A 17725-nucleotide genomic window follows, 5' to 3' on the forward strand; every position below is an offset into this window, starting at 1 on the left:
GATTTGCCTATTCTGGACATTTCGTGCAAATGGAATCATACAATGTGTAGCATTTTTTGACTTACAATGTTTTCAAGGTTCATCCATGTTGTAACATGTGTCAGAGTTTCATTCTTTTTTATGGCTGAATAATATTCCTTTGAATGGATGTACCACATTTATTTATCCATTCATTTGTTGATGGACATTTGGACATTTGGATTGTTTCTACCTTTTGGCTATTGTAAATAATGTTACTATAAACATTTGTGTACAAGTTTTGTTTGAATACCTGTTTTCAATGCCTAGGAGTACACTAGCTGAGTCTTATGGTAATTCTATGTTTTTGAGGAACTGTGAAACTGTTTTCCATAGTGGTTGAACCATTTAAAATTCCCACCAGCAATGTATGAGGGTTCCAGTTTCTCCATATTCTTGTCAACACTTCTTCTTTTTTTTTTTTTTTAAATTATATCTATCCTAGTGAGTAGGTTTTTGTTTTGCTTTGCATTTCCCTAATGACTGATGACGTTGAGTATCTTTTCATGTGCTTACTGACCATTTGTACATCTTCTTTGCAGAAATGTCTATGCAAATCTTTTGCCCATTTTTTCTATTTTTAAAATTTATTTTAAAAAATGTAAAATATGCATAACAAAACTTACCATTAAGTTACCATCTTAAACATCTTTAAGTATATACATAGTTCAGTAATGGTAAGGCTATTCACATTGTTGTGCAAACAATCTCCAGAACTTTTTCACTTTCCCATACTGAAACTCTATACCCATTAAACAGTAATTCCCCATTTCCCCCTCCTCCCAGGCTCTGGCAACCACCATTCTAATTTCTGTCCCTATGAATTTGACTTGTCTAGGTACCTCATATAAGTGAAACCATACAGAATTTGTGTTTTTGTGACTGGCTTATGTCACTTAGCATAATGTGCTCAAGGTTTATCAATGTAGCATGTGTTAGAATTTCCTTCCTTTTTAAGGCTGAATAATATTCCATTATATGCAAATACCACATTTTGTTTATATGTTCACCTGCTGGTGGATACTTGGATTGTTTCTACCTTTTGGCTACTGTAAATAATGCTGCTATGAACATTAATGTGCAAATATTTTATCAAGACTCTGCTTTCAATTCTTTTGTGTATATATATTTAGAAGTGGTATTGCTGGGTCATATGGTGATGTTATTTTTAACTTTTTGAGAAACAGCCATGCTGTTTTCCATAGAGATTGAACTATTTTACATTCCCACCAGCAATGCAGAAGGGTTCCAATTTCTCCACATCCTCATCAACACTTGTTATTTTCTGTTTTTTGATTGTAGTTATCCTAATGGTTGTGAGATGGTATCTCATTGTGGTTTTGATCTGAATCTCCCTCATGATTAGTGATACTGAGTATCTTTTCATGTGTTGTTTACCATTTATGTATCTTTTTTGGACAAATGTCTATTCAAGTCTTTTGCCCATTTTTTAATTGGGTTGTTTGTCTTTTTGTTTTTGAGTTGTAGGAGTTCTTTATATATTCTGGATACTTGACCCTTATCCAATATATGGTTTGCAATTTCCCCCCATTCTGTGGATTGTCTTTCACTCTCTTGATAGTGTCTTTTGAAGCACCAAAGTTTAAAATTTTTATTAAGTCCAATTTACCTATTTTTTCTTTTGTTGCTTGTGCTTTTGGTGTCATATTTAAGGAACCATTGTTAAATCCAAGAAGATATACCCTCATATTTTCTCTTAAGAGTTTTATCTGTTATTTTTAGATCTTTGATCCATTTTGAGTTAATTTTTGTATATAGTGTGAGGTAAGAGTCCAACTTAATTCATTTAATTGTGGATATCCATTTGTCCCAGCACCATTTGTTGAAGAGGCTATTCTTTTCCCTATTAGATGGTCTTGGCACTTGTCAAAAATCAACCATAGATGAACGTGTTTATTTCTGGACCCTTAATTCCATTGATCTATATGTCTATTGTTATGCCATTGCCCCACTGTTTTGATTACTCTAGCTTTGTAGTAGGTTTTGAAATCAGGAAGTGTGAGTCTTCCAACTTTGTTCTTCTTTTCCAAGATTATTTTGCCTGTTGGGATCTCTTGCATTTCCATATGAATTTGAGGATAAGCTTTTACATTTCTGCAAAAGACAAAAAAAAAAGGTCATTAGGATTTTAATAGAGATTGCATTACATCTATATTTGGGGAGTATTACCATCTTAATTACATGAAGTCTTCCAATCCATGTTCACAGGATGTCTTTCTATTTACTTAGGTCTATAATATTTTTCAATGACCATTCATAGTTTTCAGTTTACAAGTCTTTCACCTCCTTGGTTAAATTTGTTCCTAAGTATTTTATTCTCTTTGATAGTATTGTAAATGGAATTTTTTCTTAATTTCATTTTATGATTGTTTTTCACCAGCACATAGAAATGCAATTGATTTTTGTGTGTTGATCTTGTATTCTGCAACTTTGCTGAATTTGTCTATTAGCTCTAATAGTATTTTTGTATACTTTTTAGGATTTTCTATATATAAGATCATGCCATCTGTGAATAGAGATAGTTTAACTTTTTCCTTTCTAGTTTGGATGCCTTTTATTTATTTTTTGCCTAATTGTTCTGGCTAGAACGTCCAGAACAGTGTTGAATAGAAATGGAAAAGTGAGTATCTTTGTCTTGTTCTTGATCTTAGGGGCAAAGCTTTCAGTCTTTCACCATTGAGTATGAGGTTAACTATGGATTTTTCATAAATGCCCTTTATGTTGAGGAAGTTCTATTTCTAGTTTGATTAATGTTTTTATCATGAAAGTTTGTTGGGTTTTGTTAAATGCTTTTTCTGCATTGGTGAGATGATCATGTGTCCCACCCCTTTCTATTAATTCAGTGTTTTACATTAATAAGTTTTTGTACGTTGAACCACTCTTACATTCCTGGGATATATTTCACTTGGTCTTGGTATATAATATTTTTAAAATGCTGCTGGATTCCATTTGCTAGTATTTTGTTGAGGATTTTTGCATTTATATTCATAAGGGATATTGTTTTGTAGTTTTCTTGTGATGCCTTTGTCAAGTTTTAGTATCAGGGTAATGCTGGCCTTATAGAAGAGTCAAGACGTGTTTCTTTCGCTTCAATTTTTTGGAAGAATTTGAGAAGTATTGGTGTTAATTTTCTTTAAATGTTTGGTAAAATTCACTAGTGAAACCATCTGGTCCTGGCTTTTCTTTGTTGTGAGGTTTTTGATTACTGCTTCAATCTTTTACTTGTTATAGGTCTATTCAGATTTCCTGTTTCTTTTTGAGCCAGTTTTGGTAGTTTGTGTGTTTCTAGGAATTTGTCCATTTCATCAAGGTTATTTAATTTGTTGGTATTAATTGTTAACTAATTAATTGTTCAATATTCTTGTTATTCCTGTTACTGAGAAAGCAGTGTGAAAATCTCTAAATGAGATTGTGAATATATCTTTCTCCTTTTGGTTCTATCAATTTTTGTCTTTTATTTTTTTGAGACTATGTTATTAGGTGCATACAAATTTAGGATGTTTATATCTTCTGGTAGATTGATTCTTCTATCATTATTAATTGTCTCTCTTTATCTCTAGTAGTGTTTCTTGCCTTCAAGTCTATTTTGTCAGACATTAATATAGTTATACTAAAGTTCTTTTGTTAATGTTTGCATTTATATATTTTTCCACCCTTTTGCTTGCAAGATTTCTGTTCTCTTACATTTTAAGATATTTCTCTTGTATCTCATACTTTAAAAAAATCAAGTCTGATAATCTTTGCCTTTTACTTTGACAATTTAATGAATTACTAATATATTTGAGTGTAAACATACTAGGTTACCATTTTTGTTTTCTTTGATACCTGTTCTATGTCCCTTTCCCCCCTTATTTCTTACCTACTTTTGGATAATGTATGTATTTTTAAAAATTCTATTAGCTTGTTAGTTGTGCATTCTTTTAGAATTCATTTTGTGGTTTGCAGTATGCATCCTTGACTTATTAAAGTACTTTTACCACTTCTTGGGCAATGAAATAATCTTAAAACACTTTAACTCCATTTATTTCCCTCTCAACTTATATACTACTGTTATCGTGCTTTTAACTATTATGTCTCCCTCTATATTTTATTACCTAGAAAACTTTATTATTATTGCTTTACACAATCAATATTCATTTAGATTTGGCCACCCTTTTTGTTGTTCTTTGTTTCTTTCTGCTTCTCCATGCTTCCATCTGGGATAATTTTCCTTCTGTCTAAAGAACTCCCTTTAGTATTTCCTTTCTTAATTTCAACTTTTTTGTTGTTGTTGAAGTACGACTGGGGTGTTTCCCAGGGCTCCTTGTCCTTGGTGGGCCCTGAACTCCAATTTTTTGTTCTCTAGTCCTATAAGACCACGCAGTTGCTCAGCCTTTTGGCCACTGCTTGTGAATTGGAAAATGCTTCAAGGAGGAAAGCTGTTCCTTGTGGCTCACCTCTCCACAGTTCTCTTCTTTGCAGGATCTTTACCCTTGAAGTCCTCACTTCTTTTATATTTCTCCAATGTCTTTGCCCAGATGTTTTATTTATATTTTGACCAGCAATTGTTTCTGCCGGAAGGTCATCTGCAACAAGATAGCCCGTTTTTGCTAGGATGGGAAAGCTTGCCTGGTTATTTTTTGATTGTGCACTTCCTACTGATGGCTGGGGAATGTTCAGTATGTGTGTAGCTCAGACAATATTATCAGTATTGCCCTCCTACTCCTCTATTATGAATGTACACAAATGGCTATATGTACATATACATCATACATGCATGTACATGTAAAATGTACACATAAACATGCAAACACACACTATATCAAGGCACATATAGGATCTTTTCACATTAAGCCTTTGGAAAAGATGTAGAAAATTCTTGCTTGTCAGCTACTGATAAAGCCTTATATCATTGTTTTCTGAATTATTTTCTGTGGTATGTGAGAGTCCCACACGATGTTCCTAGGTTCTATTTGCTAAAATGGTGCTAAGGTTAATAAATTTTGGAAATTGTACATGGAATCCTTGCCTTGGAGACACCCAACACACATAAGCATGTTAAAGACTCTGAAACATGTAAATAAACTTATTTGATTATGAAATCTTTTTGGGGGGAATACCTATTCCCATCAGTAGGTAAATTTTGGGAAACACTGCCTTATAGCAAACCTATATCCACAAAATCCTACACCAATAAGTACTTGGTGTTCAAGGGTCTTTGTCTTCACAAAAATGAAGTGCTACCCAGTGTTTCCTCAAATGTAGATACTGCAGGGAGAGTCTGAAAATACCAGGTATTAGGTTTGGAGGGCTGGACACTCTTTGCTATTCAGTGGTTTAAAAAGGCACAATTTTGGGGTACATTCATTTCCAGCTCTTTGTATGTTTGTATCTCCTGGAGTAAAACCATCTACTTGGGTTCCTTTGGTCCCAGCCCAGCTTAGCATGGGGTACCCATATGTATTGGAAATTGAATTTGATTCTCATAAGACCCAACTCTCCCTCACTTCACCTACCTCTTGGAGGTCTTGCCGCCCCTCTGTACAGGTGAGAGGGTGAGACAGTTGTGACGGAATACACAGAGCTTCTGCTCAGGAGCCAAGAGGCCTGGGTTCAAGTCCTGGTGCTGTGTGACCTTGAGAGAGTTAACCATGGAGTAGCGGGTGAGAGCATGGGCTTTGGTGTCAGACACACTAAGCCCTTCCACTTCCTTGCTGTGTGATCATGGGCACATCATTTCACCTTCCTGCTCCTCAGTTTCCTTACCTGTCAAACGGGGATAATAATAACAACACTCACCTCACCTTCTCCTTGTTGTGAGGAGGAAACAAAATAATGCATGTCAAGTTCGATACCTGGAACATGGTAGGCACCTGGCAAATGTCAGCTATTATAATACTTCATCCAATCTGACTCCTTCATCTGGGTTTGAGGAGAACCCCAACCTTTCATGATGCTTGAGGATCAAATAGAATCTTGTATGTGAAAAAGAGTTTTGTAAACGTTTGGAGACAAGGGAAAACCAGGCAGTTTTTCATTCCTGCCCTTGATGCTGCCTCACCCCTTCTGGCCGGGCAGGACAGGGCAGGGTGTGGGGGCCACATCAGTCCCTGCTCCTACTCTCAGGAAGAACCATTTCTCCATTACAGAACATTGGCAAGAAGATGTCCTGCCAGCAATTCATTGCCAACTTGGACCAGCTGAACGATGGCCGAGACTTTTCCAAAGACCTGCTGAAGGTATAAACTGCTAAGGGTCCCCATGCGCCCAGCTGTGCTAGGGGTGGGTGGAGAGGAGAGTGATCTCTGCCCCACTAAATCCTGATATTCCAGATTCTTAATACTGGAGTCAGGGCCACCATGACTTTGGGACAGAGTTAGAGACCATTCAGCTCAACATTTGACTGTTATGTGTTCTCTGAGTTAGGCAGAGGGGTAGGCTTTGAGATTTGTTTTTAGTGATATATTATCATTCTTGATGTCATGGTAATCAACACTGCCACCAATGGTCACAACTGCCGCTGCCACCACCGCCACCACCACCATCACTACCATCATCATCATCACCACCGAGAAAAGCCCACTTATCTCTTCAACATCACCAGAAATTAAGGGAATCTAGTTTTCTTTTGAGGCTGAGGCCCAGGGTAGAACTCTGGCCTTTCAAGCTTGGTAAGTTCTTGGCCTTGGAGGAAGAGGAGCAGGTTTTGGGGGGTAGATTCAGTTTTAGATAATGGCTTTGAAGGACTTGGTGAAACCAGGTGGGCAGATGGCTAGTGAGTCTGGCGGTTAAGAAATAGAACATTGTCTTCATCAGTCTTCTTACTATAATTATCTTCTTCATCAAGAAGCACTTGTTAAGAGCATCTTTGTAAGTGAGATCAAATAATCCCAGTCTCACCACTTCTCCCTATCTACTCATCCACCCACCTACCCAGCCTTCCATGCCTCCATCCTTCTATCAACCCACCCACCAACGCAATCATTTACCTGCACATACACCCACCCATTCACCCATCACCCACACATACACTCCCTACACCCCTAAACACTCCCCCCACATACTCCACATCCACTCATTCATACACCCACCCACTCATTTCCCCACCATCCATGTACCCAACCAACCCATTTCCCACTCATATTCAAATCTGTCCACCCAGTCATCTACCCAATCATCCGCCCTACTATCCTCCACTCACTCACCCATCCAACAAACAAGTATGAATCAAACACCCACTTTGCCCCATTGGCTGAAAAATGCTCCCTCACTGCCTCCACATTGGTAGAGGTAGATGGAGATTTGATTTTTCATTAGAACTCTCTCTCTCTTTACCCCTTTCCCAGACCCTTTACAACTCCATCAAGAATGAAAAGCTGGAATGGGCCATGTGAGTAGTGCCCACGGGCACAGGTATGGGGAGACTGAATCTCTGGGAAGGGGAAGGTGGAATGGCTGGGGGCACAGTGAAGGCACTCCTGCCACTCTCCATGGTGCTGATTTCTTCCAACCCAGGGCCCTTGAGACCTCTGTCCAGCTGACCAGCACTTGGTATTCAATTCCCCTTTGGGTTCATTTTCTGTCCTGATAAAAAGTGTGCAATATTTACACTTCTGTGGAATAGATTGAATGGTGACTTTAGTTCCATGATGTCCATACTGGTTTTCTGTACTGGGGATACTACCCTTATTCCCAAACAATGATGACTCTTTCCTTCTGGGAGGTAGGCAGGCAGGGGTGACAGGTTCCCCTATCACCCTAAGAATAAGACCATGTTTAGGTGGCAACTGTTCTTGGCAGTGGGGAGGCATGACTACTCCATAACTTCTTCCCCTATGAAGGCAGTGAGACCTGGAGGTGCCCAGCTATTTGGAAAGAGGTGTGGTGACTTTGCCGATTGGGGAGACCGAGAAGCTCCTGGGATAGAAACCACCTGCCCTGCTGTGTTCCCTAGGGCAGCCTGGGTCTTTGGGTCCATGTAGAGGTCCCAGGCAGGGATTGTTAGGAACCCTAACCCTGTGGAGAAGAGCTGAAATTCTTCTTTCAGAGCTCCAGGGGGGCGCCTAGACTTTATGGACCTCATCTACTGGCTGCCCTCCCCCAGCACATCCATGGGGCTTGGGCAGCAGCTTCAGTCTGGCCATGAGTTACTGCTCCCTGGGGCTGGGCTTTCAGGGTTGGACAGAGGAGAAGGGGGCCTGGAGATAGTAAGGTCTCCAACTTATGATCAAGGGTGAGGATTGGAGCTTGGAGGCCAAAACTCAAAGGTCAGGAGTCAGAACTGAAGACTAAAGGGAGGGTTCAGATTTGGATCTGTGATCTGGAATTGGAACATCTTCATCTCTGCTTTTCATCTTGACTGGCTCCCAGAGGGGTGGTGGGTGGGGAGAAGGCATGTTGATGTGCGCCTGAGGCTTCCCTGGAGGCAATGCTTAGGCCTAATACTTTCCTAGTGATGAGGATGAGCTGCGAAAATCACTGTCTGAGCTGGTGGATGACAAGTTTGGGACAGGCACAAAGAAGGTGACACGGATCCTCGATGGTGGCAACCCCTTCCTGGATGTCCCGCAGGCTCTCAGCGCCACCACCTACAAGCATGGTGTGCTGACCCGGAAGACTCACGCCGACATGGATGGCAAGAGGAGTGGGTGTCAGGCGGGGGAAGGGGCATGGGGAGGGATGCTAGTCCAGATGGGGTCCACCTCCCCTTGGCCACTCCTCAAGGGATGCACACGAAGATAGACAAGTGGGGGAGGCAGGGGAGGAGATATGGGGGTGGGTGGCTGTGGCCACAGTACCCATGCCCCCCTCCCCAGCGCCCCGTGGGAGGCGTGGCTGGAAGAAATTCTACGCAGTGCTCAAAGGGACCATCCTGTACCTGCAGAAGGTAAGCTACTGCCCCAGTGTCCTTACCTAGGAAGGGCCAGCTCATTCCCCCTTCCAGTCCCTGCCTTGTGGTACCCAGAGGGCCTTGGGCAGGACCTGGGCCTTAGGTAGATACTGGGTTCTCCCCCATCAGGGGCCTGACTTGGGCTTGCCCAGAGCTTTGGTGGTTTCAGGGAGGTTTTTTTTAAATGTCCAGGAGCTCAGAGGATACCCAGTGTAAAGCCTGTACAAGCCTCTGGGACAAACTAGGGTGTGGGGAGCGCTGCCCAGAGTGATTCTTGTTGGGGTGGGCATACATATCATTACAGAGGCAAGAGCTAAAAATGGAGGGAGATATAGGGACGGAGGGAGGGAGAGTGAGAGGGAGGGCCGGTGAGGGTGGGGGAAGTGTGGGTCAGTAAGCCGGAGCCTGGCCATGACAAAGCCTTTCCTATTCCCCACCCTACCTGTTCAGGATGAGTACAGGCCTGACAAAGCTTTGTCTGAGGGTGACTTGAAGAACGCCATTCGTGTGCACCATGCTCTGGCCACCAGGGCCTCCGACTACAGCAAGAAGTCCAACGTACTCAAGCTGAAGACGGCTGACTGGAGAGTCTTCCTGTTCCAGGCACCGTAAGTAGGAGTGGGAGCCCCCTCACTCCCACCCTGGGCTCAGGGCCTGCAGCATGGAGCCTGTACCACACCCGTCTCCTCATCCACCACAGTGGAGGTGCCCTCAGCTTCCCTTGAGTGTAGGTACAGACCAATAGCAGGGGTGCCCTGCAACAGTGCTTCTCCAAGTGTGGTATCTTTAGCATCTCCTGGAAACTTGTTAGAAATGCAGTTTCTCCAACCTCACCCTAGACCTGCTGAATCAGAATTCTGGAGAAGAGGTGGCAATTGGGTTTTAACAAGCCCTCCAGGTGATTCTGATATGTGCTAAACTCCCTACATATGGGGCGGATAGAGCCATTATGAAACATCTTTCACTTTAAATAGGGGTGGGAGGAATGGGCAGGAAAGACTCGCCCTATAGTTTTCCTGTAAGGCCTTCTGTTGATTCCCCTGCACCCCATCCTTCTGTGGCTTGAGATTGGGTTTCGTGTATCAGATGAAGGAAGCTAGTAGGCGAGCTCTCAGGATGGGCGAGTACATGCTGGGAAAGGTAGTGGGGACAACCAGCTGCCCAGCTGCCTCTAGTGACCCCCAGGCCTGCTGGCTCTGGGACCTGGTAGCTCCAGGGCCATTAGCTCCAGACCTGGCAGCTTTATTTTCATATGAAAATCCAGGTCTTGCCTGGGAGCTGGGTCAGAAAGGAACTTCCTACCCAGACGTGACCAGATCCATCCAGCCCTCATCCCACCCTCCTCCCTCCTTTGCCCATCTATATGGAAGTATTTGTGCCCTCTCTGTGCCAGGCTAGTGCTGAGTACTGGGTGCTGGGTTGGGGAAAGGAGTTCAATTGTGAGAAGCCAGTGCTCTTTCCCCTCCCCTCCTCTCTCCAGGAGCAAGGAAGAAATGCTGTCCTGGATCCTTAGGATCAACCTGGTGGCCGCCATCTTCTCAGCCCCAGCCTTCCCAGCGGCTGTCAGCTCCATGAAGAAGCTCTGTCGCCCCCTGCTGCCCTCCTGCACCACTCGCCTCTGCCAGGTACAAGCTCCTGGGATGGTAACACTGCCTCCCCAGGCTGCCTCCTCCGTGCCAGCTTCCCATTCAACAGCCCCTACCTCAGCACCTACATACCATGTTTCCCCCAAAATAAGACCGGGTCTTATACCGTATTTTCCCGAAAATAAGACAGGGTCTTATATTAACTTTGGCTCCAAAAGACGCATTAGGGTGTATTTTCAGGGGATGTCTTATTTTTTCATGTACAACAATCTACATTTATTCAAATACAGTCATGTCATCTTCTTCTGGAACTTCATCATAACGGATTAAATGCATCCATCTGGCCGATGATCTTAACTGGGGCTTATTTTTGGGGTAGGTCTTATTTTCGGGGAAACACAGTAGTGCCTGGTCCTGGGCTAGGAGACAAGGTGAAGGGGCAGATATTCTCCTCCATTCCCACCCCACTCCCATTTATAGATGGGAAGACTGAGGCCACATACCACACAGAGGCCTGGCAGTGTTATGGTGGGTGGCATCACATCCTGTGGATGTGATTGTGTGTCTGTGGGCATCGCGTATGTTTGGGCACGAATGTGAGAGAATGTTTGTGTCGTAGGGAGCTAGGGACAGGGAGACTTGGCTGATCCTTTATCCAGTCACCTACCCTTAAATGTTTTATTTGTAATCCTAAAAAAAACTTCAATTCATCCATATTCTAGTGTCTCTCATCTCTCGTCTCCCTCTCTTTCTCTCAGAGGAAAGGATACATGGTGGCCACCACTTGAGAGGTAGAGGGCAGGAGAAGCTTTTTACTTTCCGTCTTTGCCAGCTGCTGCCCCTTTCCCTACCGGGCCCCTGTCCTGGGCCTCTCCACTGAGCTCCTGGGGATGCTGCTTATGCCCATAGCCCCTGTGCACTCACATTCAATGCACACACTCACACCACACACATGTCCACACACGCACCCACATGCACAAAGCCCATTTCCCACATAGCACAAAGTGATCTGGCTGTACTGTGGTGGGTGGCTCTTTGTGAGTGACAGTGTCTTTGCTTGTCTTTGTGTATGATCCTGGTCTGTAGCCATTGTATGTGTTTGGGCATGAATGTGAGAGATTGTGTCATATGGAGCCAAGGGTAGTCGAGGTCAGACTGCCCCTTGATCCAGTGCGCATGTGAGGGGTTGTGTCTGGGTGGTTGTGTGTCTGTGTCAGGGAGTGTAAATGTACACATAAAAGTGTGAGGGTCTCACCTCTCAAGCTTGCTGGGGAGTAACTAGGAGAGCTAATGCTGACAAGAGCAGGGAGGAAGGAAGGAAGGTGGAAGAGTACTCCCTTGGGTCCAGAGCCTGGTTCCACCCCATTTATTTGGTGACCCTGGCCAGGCCTCAGTTTCCCTTTGGTGAAGTAGATCCTGGCAGCACCCCTGCGACATTCTGAAAGTGGGACCTCACAGGCCAGGACTTGTCTTTGCAGGAGGAGCAGCTGCGTTCTCATGAGAATAAGTTGAGGCAGGTGACTGCAGAGCTGGCTGAGCACAGTTGCCACCCAGTTGAGAGGGGCCACAAGTCCAAGGAGGCGGAGGAGAACCGGCTGAAGGAGCATTATCTCATGTTTGAGGTGGGCCTTCCGTGGGATGGATTGCGAGGGACAAGGCTGGGGTTGGAGGAGGCCAGCTGCCATCTTCCACCTCTTCCACCTCCCACCACCAACATCATTTCATAGTCAGGGGCTCCTAGTTTGGGGGTTCTCCCGCTTTGGGTTCTCCCCTGAGGCAATTGTGAACCATGAATGGCCTTCTGTGGGCCACTCTCTGCATAGTCCAGCTGCCAATTGTTAATCAAACAATTGTACCCTCACTTGTGTCTCAAAGGGCACCAGTTGGGCTCCACCGGAAACCCCCGCCACCCCTCTCACCCTTCTGCAATCCCCTCTTCACCTCCACTTTCCCACAGTGCCAGCCTTCTCAGGAAACTTTTCCAACCAAACCACAGAACTCTCAAGACCTATCCACGTGACTTTCCCCCCTTTGTCTCATTTTCTTCTTTCCCATGTTTCTCAAGCAAAACAACATAATTTCTCCTAAGCTCTGCCTTCTTTCTATCTTGTCTTTCTCTGCTCACTACCCTGATTCTGCCTCATGATGCTTTGCAAATGGGGCTGACAGAGCACCACCTTTATTGGGTGAAGGATAGAGGGTTGGCTTGGGGAAGGAAGGCAGGAACCACTTGTCCATTTTGGACTGCCCTTTGGACTTACCAGCACGTGGAGGTGGGCAGATAGACATAGAGGCTGAGACCGAGTTAGGAAGCCTCTAGAACAGGAAGGGCAGGAAGTCACCAATCTCAGTCTCTAGATTTTCTATTGAGATGTGGGGAAGAGAGGAGTGTTCCCAGGATAGATCTTGACCTTTTGAAAAACATAAAGCTTTGTAGCTTTTGGAATTCTTCAGATCTGCCCTCTGCAATGTAAAAACGGTGATGGCAAGAGCTACAGTAGACTGATCTCTTGTGAATTGCCAGGGGCGATTTCGTTATTTCCCTTGTATTGACTGATTTAATCCTCACATCAACTCTGTGAAATGAGTTCTGTTATTATCCCCATTTTATACACAGAGAAATTGAGGCTTAGAGAGGTCTGGTCACTTTTCCGAGGTCACACATTTAAGAGTGCAGGAACCAGGATCCTAATACAGGTGATAGATTGTAGCTCCAGTGCCCTGGTCTTTCTCACTCCCCCCTGGCTTAGCTGGGGGTGAGGGGAGCTGAAACCCAGCAATGAAGGGTCTTTCTGCTCATGTGGCTGAGCTGGGTGAGAACAGGGTCTCCTGACCCTTAGTCCCTTCCAGGACCCCAGACTACCCTGTCTATGGTGAGGGGCTGAAGCTCAGAGTCAAGGCCCTCAGATGCTATCAAATCTTCCTCTTAAATGTTGACCAATTTACAAAACTTTCACCAATCTGATAACTCAACAAATGGTATCCCATTGCTATTTTAATTTGGATTACAAAAAAAACCCCTTTAACTGTGATAAAATACACATTGCATAAAATTTACCAACTTAACCATTTTTAAGTGTTAAGTCTATTGCATTGTTTTGCTACCAATCTCCAGAACTTTTTCATCTTCCCAGCTGAAACTCTATACCTATTAAATAACATCTCAACCTGCCCCACCCCAACCCCTGGCAACCACAATTCTACTTTCTATTTCTCTGAACTTGATTACTCTGGCTACTTCATATAAGGGGAATCATACAGAACTTGTGTTTTTGTGACTGGCTTATGTCACTTAGCATAATGTCCTCAAGATTTATCCATGTTGTAGAATATGTGAGAATTTCTTTCCTTTTAAAGGATGAATAATATGTATATACCATGTTTCCCCGAAAATAAGACCTAGCCGGCCAATCAGCTCTAATGCGTCTTTTGGAGCAAAAATTAATATAAGACCTGGTCTTATTTTACTGTAAGATGGGGTATAATATAATATATTATAATATAAATATAATATAAAATATAATACCGGGTCTTATATTAATTTTTGCTCCGAAAGACACATTAGAGCTGATGGTCTGTCTAGGTCTTATTTTCGGGGCAACACGGTACCATGTTGTGCTTATCCATTTATCTGCTGATTTTGGGTTGCTTCCACCTTTTGACTATTGTGAATAATGCTGCTATGAACATGGGTGTGCAAATATTTCCTTGAGACCCTGATTTCAGTTCTTTTTGGATATATATATATATATATATATATATATATATATATACATACACTCAGAAGTGGTGTTGCTGGATCAGATGGTAATGTTATTTTCCACTTTTTGAGGAATAGCCATACTGTTTTCCACAGCAGCTGTACCATTTTACATTCCCATCAGCAGTGCACAGGGGTTCCAATTTCTCCACATCCTCACCAACTCTTGGTATTTTCATTTTTTTTTCTTTTATAGTAGCCATAATGGGTGTGAGGTATCTCATTGTGATTTTGATTTTCATTCCCCTAATGATGAGTGATGTTGAGCATCTTTTCATGTGCTTGTTGGCCATTTATATATCTTCTTTGGAGAAATGTCTGTTCAAGTCCCTTGCCTATTTTTAATTGGGTTCTTTGTGTTTCTGTTGTTGAGTTGTAGGAGGCTTTTTTTATTATTATTCATTGTGGATACTAGACCTTTAACAGATATATGATTTGCAAATATTTTCTCCCATTCTTCTTTTTTAAACATTTCTTATTGGGGAACAGTGTGTTTCTCCAAGGCCCATCAGCTCCAAGTCTTTGTCCTTCAGTCTAGTTGTGGAGGGTGCAGCTCAGCTCCACGTCCAGTCGCAATTTTCAATCTTTAGTTGCTGGGAGCACAGCCCACCATCCCATGTGGGAATTGAAGCTGCAACCTTGTTGTTGAGAACTCGTGCTCTAACCAACTGAGCCATCCAGCTGCCCCTCTCCCATTCTTTAGATTGCCTTTTCACTCAATTGATTGTCCTTTGATGCACAGAAGTTTTAATTTTAATGTAATCTCATTTGTCTCTTTTTCCTTTTGTTGCCAGTGCTTTTGGTGTCATATCCAAGAAGTCTTTGCCAATTAATTTTGATTTTTAAAATTATGAGTGAAACTTATGTTCATGTCCCTTACCCATTTTTTAAATTGAATTGTTTATCTCCTTTTTATTGATTTGTGGGAGTTTTCTGAATATTAAGAAAATTAGTCTTTTGTCATCTAAGGTACAAATATTTTTTTGCAATTTGTTGTTTGTGTTTTGACTTTGTTTTTGGCCTGTCTCTGCCCTTTCCCCAGAAAAGCCGTTATGAGACCTATATCCACCTCCTGGCTGTGAAAATCAAAGTGGGCTCAGATGACTTGGAGCGGATTGAGGCCCGGCTGGCCACCCTGGAAGGAGATGATCCTTCTCTCCGCAAGACGCACTCGAGCCCTGCCCTCAGCCAGGGCCATGGAACTGTGACTGGCAGCAAAGCCACGAAGGATACCACTGAGCCTGATACTTAGCTGGCATGGATGAGCAGGACTCAGAGGCAGGCAGATGCCCCCAGAGGGGTCAGTGAGCACAATTCCATCCAGGGGCCACTCAGACCTGCTCCAGGCAGTTGATGGGCAGCCAGAGGGGTGTGGAGAGCCTCGTGGGCCAAGGAGATGAAGATGGTGCACATGGCGTTGATCTTCTTGCATCCTGGAGCTTCTCTGGGCCTCAGACCCTCTCCCCAGCCCTTGTATCCCTCTCCAGCACAGAGCCTCATTTTGTAGGCCAGTTGTGTGCATGCTCTAGACATCATCTCACTGGAGAAATGCGAAGGATGGTTGACTTCCAGGCCCTTGTCTTCTCACAAGTTCCTCCTCATCCCTTGTTTCCGAGGGCAGGTCTTGACTCCAGGTCTCAACTTGGACCACCACCTTTTTTCCTCCTCCTTCCTCTGAGCTGACCAGCAGCAGGTCTGCAGACCACCAGCACCATCCTCTCCTCATCCACCCAGCAGCCTCTGGAACCATGCCTCATACTCCCTCCATGCCAAGCTGTCTCTGCTCACGTGTGCTTCCACCTCACCTTCCATCCATTGAGGCCACTACTGCTTTCTTTTATATGGACATACATGTATATATAAAAGAATTATATATATATATAATTATATATAAGGACCCCCTTTAAAGATGGTTTTGAAACTGATAATCAGAGGATGAAATAAGATGAAGGAAAAGCCTATTTCAGAACTCTGCCTGTTAGCAAGGAGGGCTGCTATCTGGCCCCCTGGTGGCCCTGACACTCTGGGAGGGAAGGCAGAGATAGTGCTGACCTCCTTTCACCCCATTTTTCCCTCTTCCGGCTGACCTGTGACTTACACTGCTCTTACAGTTGTTGTTTTGGAATAAGTAGTGTGTGTGTGCCACCCCATCTGTCCCACAGGCATCCTGGTATGTGAGTGGGGTGGGACCATGGCTCTGTTTATGTTTTGGTCTTTACGTTGGTACTGTCAGGTCTCTGAGCTCCAGAGGTGGCCTCTTGGACAGATCTACTGCTACAGGAATAAAAGACACTCTGCCTTGCAAAGAGCCACTTGTCAACAAGCCCAAAGATGTTTGGTGGGGGAAAGTTATGGAAGTTGTTAACCACTTGGTCCTGGGAAATGTGGAATGACAAGTTGCTGATTGTTTTTTAGGTTGATATTTCTTTCACTCTTTTAGTGACTCAGAAATGCTAGCTAAGGACATGTCTGGGAAAAATAGAGAAATTTGCCACATGACGATCACAGACTAGCATCTTTAAACCCCACATTTCTCAGATTGACAAGTGGTGGGGTGAAGGCAGCCACAATACAGCTATGATGAGTAAATCATTTTTGTTTTTTAAATAGGTTGCTATAATTTGGCCAGCAATTTGACCTCACTGGTAGCATAGTTAGTAAGTCAACCTTGCAACTAAGTACCCAACATTTACAAGCCCACTCATGTTTGATGCAAGGGACATGTGAATTTATGGAGAGATGTAATGATTTAAATCCGGATTATTTAATTTGGATCAGCTAAAGTGTATTTTATAACCAAACCATCTGGCCCCTTAATTTTGCTGAGGGGAAATAAATGTTCATTTAAGTGAAACTGAAAGAGCAATGTGGCAACATAAAGAGCTCTCTGTACTTTCTCCATTCTGTCTCAAAGGTCCTTTGATTTTTGGTGTCAGCTTCCCATCCTCTACCTCATGAGGGCTGGTGAGTGAAAACAGAAGACCACGCTCTGTCCGTTGCAGACAGATGTGCTTCCCTGAGCACTAGTTGTATCTCCCACCAGTAAAAAAATTTTTAGTTCACTTTCTTAATTATATAATTATTTATTGTAAATTATATACATGTGCTACCGTACTAAAATATTATGTACATTATAAAACACGCAAAAATAGAAATTTAAAAAAGATGAGATGAAAATAAATCTAAATCAAAGTTCTAGTATTTTTTTTCCTGCATTCTAATGGACCATCATGTTCACCCCACAACCTATGACCTTAATAATGCCCACTTTCCAGCATTGTTCAAATCCAGGGGCTGGAGGACCGCAGGTGAGATGCTGTAAGTGGTTTGCGCCACCTGGTGGTCCTGGGCAGTGGCTGCAGGCTCAGGGACTCCTGGAGGCTGACTCTTGATGAGTCTGTTGAGCCTTCTTCATTCTCTCATTCAATGCAGGTAAACAGTGCTGCACACTGTTCTGGGTGCTGGGGATAC

At 43.3% G+C, this 17725-nt stretch overlaps 1 protein-coding gene across 7 annotated transcripts in view; it reads left to right on the top strand.

Moving 5' to 3' along the window:
• PSD2 (pleckstrin and Sec7 domain containing 2) overlaps nucleotides 1–17455 on the top strand; it is a 73926-nt gene extending 56471 nt beyond the window's left edge. For 4 of the 7 annotated variants that reach the window (XM_088798645.1, XM_074313620.2, XM_088798646.1 and 1 more), the window contains 8 exons: nucleotides 6167–6257; nucleotides 7365–7408; nucleotides 8472–8662; nucleotides 8835–8905; nucleotides 9359–9516; nucleotides 10389–10533; nucleotides 11973–12116; nucleotides 15297–17455. In XM_088798645.1, coding sequence (XP_088654771.1) covers nucleotides 6167–6257; nucleotides 7365–7408; nucleotides 8472–8662; nucleotides 8835–8905; nucleotides 9359–9516; nucleotides 10389–10533; nucleotides 11973–12116; nucleotides 15297–15506 — 1054 coding nt within the window. In that variant the 3' untranslated portion in view covers nucleotides 15507–17455. The remainder of the gene's footprint in view (nucleotides 1–6166; nucleotides 6258–7364; nucleotides 7409–8471; nucleotides 8663–8834; nucleotides 8906–9358; nucleotides 9517–10388; nucleotides 10534–11972; nucleotides 12117–15296) is intronic. The other 3 variants (XM_088798644.1, XM_019740370.3, XM_074313619.2) reach the window with 3 other exon arrangements.
• Nucleotides 17456–17725: the final 270 nt, after the last annotated feature.

The sequence above is a fragment of the Rhinolophus sinicus genome, chromosome 5 (genome assembly GCF_057876585.1).
Source record: "Rhinolophus sinicus isolate RSI-liver-muscle chromosome 5, RSI-T2T, whole genome shotgun sequence".
In the NCBI taxonomy this organism is placed as follows: Eukaryota; Metazoa; Chordata; class Mammalia; order Chiroptera; family Rhinolophidae; genus Rhinolophus; species Rhinolophus sinicus.